This window comes from Charadrius vociferus, unplaced genomic scaffold (genome assembly GCF_000708025.1).
Source record: "Charadrius vociferus isolate BGI_N301 unplaced genomic scaffold, ASM70802v2 scaffold506, whole genome shotgun sequence".
Lineage (NCBI taxonomy): Eukaryota > Metazoa > Chordata > Aves > Charadriiformes > Charadriidae > Charadrius > Charadrius vociferus.
The window spans coordinates 658,738-668,095 of record NW_009648677.1 but is presented as its reverse complement, the minus strand read 5'-3'; the positions used below and the strand labels follow the sequence as shown (position 1 = coordinate 668,095).

Genomic DNA, 9,358 nt, shown 5'->3' with positions numbered 1-9,358 from the left:
TGAACCGCTTCCTTTTTCTACGTGGGGAATCTCAGGACAAGTGTTCCTTCCTTCTCCTCCATCATCCTCCCTTTCTTTCTGCATTTGCGAAGTGTCTTACCGCAGGCAGCTTCTCCAGAGCTTCCTTCCTTACCGCACAAGTCCTGGTAAGGCTCTGAGAAAGGGTTATGGAATCAAGGGACTTCCAAGCACAATTTATAAGAGTGAGCTGGGGCCCACAGGGGCCACATCCCTCCCTCCCTTCTCTGGGGTTATAGCAAAGCAAAATCCTGCAATATTCTTTATACCACATCCAAACAAATCACCTGCTTCCCACGCAAATGTGGGTGTCCTGTTACCCACAGAAACTATAACTGAAAAGCAGGAAAGAAAATAGATGGATGTGGGGCTTCCTTTCCAGGGTCTTAGATGAATCTTTCAGGTCCTTCCCTTGGCAGTGTGTCAAAGGGGAGCCCTGTTTTTCACGGGGGAGGCAGGAAGAAAAGAAGGGGAATATTTAGGAATGAGGAGGGAAGAGAATTAACTGGGCTGAGGTGATGTGAGATGACAGACCAAAAACCTAATAGAAGCATTTGTCTGTTTGTGAGCTTACTCATTACTAGAAAGTCCTCTGTCAACTGTTTTTCTACCATAAAACATATACTTAACCACTACTCTCAAGCCTCTCTGCTGAGCCCACACTTCACGCAAAGCCTTTACTTTTTCTCTCTTTGCTTGGCAGATTGTGAGCACACTAACTATGGAAAACAGCAGTGCATCAGGAATCTATTACTGTGTGGCTTCAAACAAGATCGGCGAAGAAGAGAGGAGCATTGAGTTCTACGTCTCAGGTAAACTACACAAGAACCAGATGCTGATGATCTGATTTACCTTAAAGTTTTACATGGCTGGTGAGTGCTCGTTAGAACTTCTGGGAATCCCTGCGTGTTGTGTTTTCAGAGCACTCCCCATCACACAGTCCCAGGCTCTTCACCACATGGAAGGCTGGGTCCTGCGTCAGTGCCCAGCTGAGTTTGACATGTCCAGCATCAGACCCGATGCCCCCTTTGCCCTTTTCGGGCTGCGGATGCAGGCGCTCAGTCTGGCTGCCTGTGTCTTTAAGCAACACCCATGACATTTGAGTGCTGTCCTCATGAAACCTCCAGCAAAAGCTCCGTTCTTTGTAGTCTTCCAAAGGCCTGAAGCCTCTCCCTGACTCAGGAGAAGGGTTGGTCTCCAATTAAGTCAGCAGACATAGCAAAGGTGAGCAAGGCCAATATTCAGACCTAATCCAGGGCTGGTATCACTGGGAGTTGTTGTGACATTGGATCCCTGCCTGAGCAATTAGCCTTTCCAGTGCCCTTTAAGGAGGGAGGAGGTGGACAAGCTATTTCTCCAAAGAACACAAATCCAAACAAATATCTGCTTAACCTTTCAACACAGAAATTCTTTAGTAGTGAGATCAAGACCTACATAATGCTTTTAGGAGAGATGGGAGTTTAAAAAAAGAGAAGAGTCCAGGGACAGCCTTGTTCAAGTGCTTAACCAGAACAAACTGAATCATTTCTGTGCTCACTTTCTGGATGAGTGGATGTTGGCTGGTAGAATTTGCATCAAAAAAACAATTTTTAGAACAAAGAGTGCAGAAGTGTCCTGGAAGGTAAATGTCTGATTCTCACTACTTGGCTTCTTCCCTATGAAGAAAGTGCTGAGGGCAAAGCTCGCTCGTGGCAGGGCTCTGCACTCCTCTGCCCCTCCTGTGTCCTGTGTTGTTTGACTCCATTGCTCTAAATTAACTGCGCACATTTCAAATCGGGCTAACCAAAAAAGGGCTCCCCAAACATTGTTACCATTCGTATTACACAGAAGTGCTAATACAAAAGATGTTATCCAACGATAATGAAGCTGGTGCCATATGGGGGAAAGATTTTTGCCTCCGTTTACAGCTTCTTTGTACTACCCCAAAGCCTTAGGAGGCAGAAGAGGGTTTAAGCCTCTAAAAGACATTTTCCAAAGCCCTAACTCTTATTTACTTCGGAAAAAGCCCTTCAAGGTGCAATTTTGGGAGATACAGCTCAGACATAAGAGGTCCTCAAGATGTTTGAGCAACCTGGTCTAGTGGGAGGTGTCCCTTCCCATGGCAGGTGGGTTGGAACTAGGTGATCTTTAAGGTCCCTTCCAACTCTAACCATTCTGTGATTCTATGTCCAAGGCAGGCTGAAGACCAGCTATTAATTTTACACTTCACCACTTCCAAGCATTGCGTCTTCACGTGGGTTTGTTTCTGCTCTGAAATCTGCCAGCTGTTATGTTTGGATGGGTTACTCAGAGCCGTCCATTCCCGAGCTATTCACAGGACTTCGTAATACTTGGTGACTAAAACCAGCGCTGCAGCAACTAAATAAGCAACCAGCATAAGGTCAGATTCAAAGGGTTAGATCAATCCACGCACCTTTCACAACTACATTTTATTTTAATAATAAAGTTATGTAGGGTTTTTTTTTCCCCCACAGTGAGCTACTATTTCAGATTTTTTATTTTAAGATCAATCTAGCAATGTTTGGAGACACAAATATTTTAATCATGCAATTTTAATTATGAAGGAAATGGATCACTGGACAAAATTACTGACGGTGGTTGTGGTGGAAATGTTTCCCCCCAAACAGACCAGGAGGTGAAGAGGGCTTGGCAAGACAGATATATACTTGCCTGGGAAGAAAAGACTGTGAGTCTGTGCCTTTCCAGGGAAGAGGCAGATGCTGAACGAGCATGACTGACTTTTATAAGCACTGCGTTTATAAACAGTGGTGTTTATGGATTAGAAAGAAATGAAATCTTTCTAAATGTGGCCATCCTGATCCTAAAGTAGGTCATGTTGCAGTGGTAAAACAGCAGCAGAGTGACCTGCTGCTGGGTTTCTGTACATGATGGTCCTCTGCTGAGTAATGGGTATTACTCCAACAAGTGGCCAGGCTGCTGCAAGAGCTGCTGCGGAAGGTCCGCCTCACAGAGGGAAAAAGCCACTGTCTTCTACGGGGTGCACTTGGAGGAGGCTCAGCGACTGCCAGGTTACTGTCACCCGGAGTCTCCGTGTTGGAGGGACATTCGGGGACAGTTTGTGAGGTACCAACCTGGGGAAGTCCAAAAGCACAAGGCTCTAAGCAGGCCACTTGACAATTGCTAGCCTGACTCGATTCATGCAGCTTGAACCTACAAGCTGAGATAAAGGCTGAGTTAGAGTCTGAGAGTACAGAAGCGACGTGTGGGCCATCGGGCACATCTAGCAAATGTTCGTAGCACTTCACAGTGCTCTGTTCTCTGCAAAGCAGCTGCTAGTTGTGGGACTCCACAATTAATTCAGCAATGTGTTGATTTTAAAGACTTGATTTCCCATTATCTCCTACTGATAAACAAGCTGGTGGATCCTGAGCTGCTTTCAAACATTTTGGCTGAACTAAGCTTAATGAACTTCTCCCTGTTAAGAAGTGTGAAGATGCTACAGAGGCTAAACTCTCTTCTTCCTTCAAAAACCTGTTTCGCCAGGTCAGGGGGGAAATGTTTTGTCAGGCCATGGCAGAGTGTCACAGGGAAATTTCATCAGGTGCTGTCCGGGCTGCACCTCCTTTTGGGGGACGTGCCTCACTTCAGTCCGGTGCTTTCATCACCACCACATTCATTTCAGAAAAATGTATTTATCCCAATGGAATAATGTCAACAGCCATTTTGTTCTTCCACTGCAGAGCCCCCACACAAACTCCCACGGACACTAGAAATAGCACTGGTATCTATTTTTAAATAATTTCTTTGCCAGCAGAATTCATTTCAGTGAAGGGTCAGCAGGGTTTCGAGATCATGCTGGAACCAAACCATATAAGGGGTCCAATGAGATGAGAAACCGTATCATTCACTGCCAGCTCTGAAGCCTCTCTGAGCTCTCTCCGCAGATGTCCTGTCAATGTCCCACTGAAGCTCTCCTAAAGCTGTTCACGGCAGCAGAAACTCCCGCAGCAATGCAGTAGCAGTGTTATCCATTGCCCTGGCCTAACTCCTACTCCAGTATTTTTGTTTAGTGTAAATCCTTTTTACTGTTTCTTGCTGAAACAAAATCTGTCTCCAGCTTATCTTGCCTACCACAGTTTTGACACCAGTGTTCCCATTTAAGCCAGATGACTCTTCTGTCATGGGCAGAGGCAATGTGGCGAGCCATCAGCCGCTCGCAACTGCCCCGTGTCATTGCCCACCACTGGTTGTGCACCAAAGGACACTCCAAGCAGACCGCAACCTTCCTAGTGCAGTGAAAAGCTGTCCTGATGGCTCCTGGAGGTATCCTCTGCCACGAGCAAGTATTATTTACCGTCTAATCTCTGGTCTGCACCTTGAAAGGGCAACCATATATTACTGCAGGTCCACACTAAATCAAATTCTAGCCTTTGTATGATTGTACTACGTACAACAAAACGGGATCCCACCCATATGAAACCTCTGAATGTTCTTGGAATATAAATGAATTATTATAAGAATAACAAATAATAACAAAAGCTCTTTTTCAAGGGCTTATCTGATTGCAAAAACAACTCCAAAAAATGGAGTTAAAGATTTCTACCAGAAAGAAAATATTATATTTCAAATATGAGACAAAAATCTGCTGTCAGATACTGGAACAATGTATGAACAGGGCCGTTCTACGACTGCTTGCCACTCTCAATTTGCTTATTCCTGATATGTTTACAGGACTTATTAAAAGCTCTGCGCTGTTTCAGATGGTAGGGCTCACCCTTTCTTTTTCTCACTCTCCCCACATGCGTATGCCTGATGGCAACCCCCCCACCCTGACAGGCACAGGGATGGAATTTGGGAAAGAGCAGAAGTTTTGAATTACGCAGATTATTTTGCAAAGCACAGGAAATTAAAACCAATTAATTCCTTGTAAATACAAATGGAGCCAGACTTTCTTTTGATTTATGCTGACTTTTTACCTTCCCCCAATGGCTCGTTTCCCTATTTTGCCATGGAATCCCGCACAGTCGAGAGTGAAATTCGCGGCTACTACACTGTAATACAATACAAAAGACAAATGTTTGGTGACTGCTGATAAAAGAGAAAAGGCCCCATGGTGCATTCTTTTAGCCAACTTATTAGGAGTCTTATAAAACACTGTATCTGTTCAGAGAGAGGAAGTTAATCACTGCTCAGGTTCAAGATTGTGTAAGCAAAGTAGTCTAAGAGATGAACTGACTTATAATGTGCTCTCAAAGCTGCAGTTACTCCCCAGATAATCCAGGTAGGAGGAGAAAAGAGAGAGGAGAGCGAGAGAGACTTTTTTTTCTCTCTTTTCTTTCCACTGTAATGAAAATCAATGAATATTCTATTGGAGCTGAAGGAGCTTCTTGAAGGGCTAACAAGATGGAAGAGAATAGCACAGGTTCCAGCTAAAAATATTCAAAATGCTAAATAAAAAATGCCAGTAGAAGAAATGATAAGAAAAACAAGCCAGCCCTCTGCTCCCAGAATATTAAGTTGGTAGAAAAAAACCTGCACTGGGGAAGTCCAGCAGCAAGGTGAAACTATTGAGCATCCTTTACAATTCACATCTTGGAAATTAACACATCAAATTAATTGGGAATTTGCACCAAAATGTCAGAGATGTCTGGGCGCTCCAGCCCACGCTGTCACTGCCATACACAAGCCAGTGCCTTATCCCACCCCCCTGGGGTGGGCTTTCTCCCGCTGCCGCTCAGGGAAACTCACTCTGCAAAACAAACGGGGCTGCAAGTTGTAAGAAGAAATTCTCCTGAAGAAAAGGCCTCCTGAGAGGCAGAAGCCAGGGCAAACGGGGCTGCCAACCTAACCGCTGAAGGCCAAGGTTTAACTTGCCCTGCAGATTTGCAGGGGCTCACTGTGTTTTACCCCGGGTGATGTGACCAAATTCCCACCTTAACACTTTACCTGGAATCCCTTTATGCTTCCGCTGAGACCCAGCACTTAAGATCATAGGATAATTCAGGGAGAGGGGATCTCGGGAGATCTCCCAGACCACTGAGCTCCCCAAGAAGTGAGTCTCATCAAAGATCCATCTAGCTTGGTACTATAACTCTTGGTGGAGCAAATAGCAAATGCTTAGAAGAGAAACAAAGAAAAAGGCAAGTAAAGAGGGTACTTTTTCCCTGTCTTGGTTTGACAGATTCAGGAGAGGTGCTGCTCATGCCACATCCCAGTGTTTTCACTGGACCTTAATTCTTCCTGTTTAGAGAAGTTCTGCTGGCCTCAGACTTTTCCCCCTTTTTGATAGGCATCATCTTGACATGTTGGAACCACAGGACATCAGATGGGAAGAACAGATACATTACACAAGTCAGTTTGAGCGTACAGCTAGCACTAAGCAAGAAAGAGAGCGCCTGAGCCTAACAAAACACTGCATAAAGTAAACTGAAATTTCATGAAAAGGAAAGAAAAGAAAAATAACAATTTCCCCAGCTGTGGCCTGAGGGGTCTCTTCTCTTTTTGGATCTTTTGTAAAACATTTCTGGTGCCAGTCTTTAAAAACCATGAAGCAAAGGTTATTGGTTCTATTCCAGATGACTTGTGAAGAAGAGAGACTTTTAATCATATCTGAAAGTTCCTTCAGGGCTCTGTATTTTATATACTATATCGTTTATTATAAGGCAGATTGGTTATTTCAACAGCCTCGCTATTTATGCTCAGCTATAGCTTCAGCAGAACTTTTTGCAAGAGTTTGCAGTGTGGAATTTGTCAGACTGCAAGCGCAATGCATATTTGCTCCCCTTTAACTTCTGTCCCTCTCAAAGGACCATCCAGTCCATCCTACCTTGAGAAAGCACCTTACTAACAGCTTGGTATTGAAGCAATAATCTATCAGATTTATTGCAAACAGCATTCATGTGCAGAAAGCAATCCAGAGCAAGTCCTTCCAAAGTGTCTCACTCCCGTACTATGCCTGGTAACATTTTTAAGGGGTCTCTCATAACTCTCAGCTGCTTGAAAATCCTGACCTAAGAGACCGAAGAATAATTCCAGGTCAGTGTGGTTATCAACGCGCTTTCATTCAAGTCTGCTGGGTGGATAGACCACTGAAACTAACAGAATAAAAGGGAAAAGAATATCTTTGAGACACAATTTAATTGCAGGTCTCTGGCGGCTAATGCACTAATAGGAATGTGTCTGTAGACCAGACTCTGGCATTCTACTCAGAAACATTTTTTCTTGTCTTCAAATGGATTCAGTTCACCACTTCAGGAAAATTGATTTTTTTTCTGGAGTGAAAAGTTACTAAAAATATAGCAAGAAACAACTTACTCTTCTGTGGATAGATTGGACTCACGCCTCAAAACATTTCTCTGCTAAATATAAAGGCCTCAAGGACTCATACATCATTAGATCAGTTAATCCATTCAGTGGTCAAGTAAATATCCACCAAGGCACATGTGATGAAAATAAATATTGGCATAGTTGAAATAAGAAAGAATCGGGAAGATTGTTCAGCGGTGAAGAAAGTGTTACTTCTGAAAAATGGGAATAGGTCTCTCTATTCTTATGCAATTATACTTTCAAGCACTGATTGCAGATACAAAGAGCTCATGAACACATTTGTCTACGTCGATAGAAATCTCTCCTGATTAAACTCTCTTAGTCCATTAACTACTTCTATTTATAAACTTTCAATTCATTGCTTGAAAGTGGAATGATTAGAACGCTGAGGGCCAGACTACCACAGGTCAGTGCTGGGACGTGAGAGGTACTTTCTACTCGCCTAATTCCCACGCACCAGTGCCTGTTCGCACACGCGAATGGGGGTCTCATTAAAATTGTCTCATTCCACTGCGACTGGTCTTTGAAATTCGACCGTCAGGTTGCAACCAGGCAGCCAAAGACCTTCTCAGTCATGACTTCATTGTAAACATGGTTTCTCTTCCTCCTAGATGTGCCATTCGGGTTGCAAACAGACCCACAAGTCACCACCATTGTGGGGAACGACGTCCAGCTGACCTGCCGGGCCTCCAAGTACATCTACAGCCACCTGGCCTGGTACTACCCCTCCTCAGAGGAGGCTCTCAGGGACTCAGTGATCAAGAAAACTGACAACTATTCCATTTCTTTGACGCTGGTCATTCCTAACGTCACGAAGGAACAGAGTGGCCTCTACAAGTGCAGAGCCCAGAACCAGCACAACAGCACCGACACGCTAGAACAGCACACTCAGCTCCTCGTCAGAGGTAGGTCCTGCCATGGCAAATGGCAGTGGGACGCGCCATCATCCTGCCACAGGGGCAGAAATGCCGGGCATCTGCTGCTCCCTTTGAGGCCTTTCATAGCAGAAGGTGCTCAGCATTTCTTAGGGATTGTCCTAATATAGATTTTGTGCTCTGGTTTGGGGTTTTTTTCGCATTACTGTATGTGGATTAACACCTTTTACTCATCCAGCCACTGCTGGGCTTGTATGAAATATCTGCCTTACACATAAAGGTGATTTCAGACGCGTTTTACCTTCCTAACTCCGTGCTGGGGGCAGATATAGTGTTGACTGAGGAGAAAAGGCATCACCCACCATGTAACTAACAGCACAATGCTGTCACTTGGGACTGTCACCCCAGACCTATATGACTTTGGTAGAAGACTCCACCCACTTAGATACATGGTACAGATACCTAAATAGATTTGGACCCAGCAGATGTAATCACAAATGTCACTGGTCAAGCGTATAATCAAGTGACGTGTACCATTTATTCTGCATAAGTGGGAGGCACTTCATTTTAATAACAGTATTTTCTTACTTATACCCACCCCCCAACTCTTTTCTTTTATTTTCTTAAAAATAGTAACACTACAGCTCCTGAAGTCTGGTTTCTTTGGCTATCTGAATATAAAGGGCAGGACACTTCTTCCAGGAGAAACTCCCTAAAAATTAGGGAAGTTTCTTCTGCTTCATAGCAAAGAAAGTGAGTGATGGCCTCTGAGCCTTCTCAGAAGAAAAAGTGCTGCTGGAACGGGTGAATTCACTAGCTATCTTCCAACAATGAAGGAAAACCCAAAAAATTGAAATAAAGAGCAGCAAGCCAGGGTGCAGAAGACAGAGTCCTGCAGAAGCCAAATTAGAGGGTGATTCTCAAATTGGCCTATCCGCTTACGTTTATGGTGAAGGAGACACTGAGGGGCAGCTACGATGCCATAAGCACTTGTCACTTGGGTAAAAACCAGACCGTGCAGTGCTGGCTTCATCCTTGTTTAAGTGAAGGAGCACATTTCCCATGCGGTCTCCCACCCCGTGCAGCCAACCCCCCCCCTCAGAGCCCCTTCCCCCCGCCGCAGGCACGCACACAAGGAGAAAACGCCCCCCACGCCACAGCTGAGGCTCCCCCCTGCC

The 9,358-nt window shown here is 44.6% G+C and overlaps 1 protein-coding gene across 1 annotated transcript in view; it reads left to right on the top strand.

Annotated features, from left to right (window-relative positions):
- Positions 1-9,358, top strand: part of LOC104287780 (vascular endothelial growth factor receptor kdr-like) — a 135,908-nt gene that overhangs the window by 89,995 nt on the left and 36,555 nt on the right. Inside the window, exons 12-13 of the mRNA XM_009886512.1 lie at positions 722-830; positions 7,917-8,210. Of these exons, the coding sequence (XP_009884814.1) occupies positions 722-830; positions 7,917-8,210 (403 nt within the window). The remainder of the gene's footprint in view (positions 1-721; positions 831-7,916; positions 8,211-9,358) is intronic.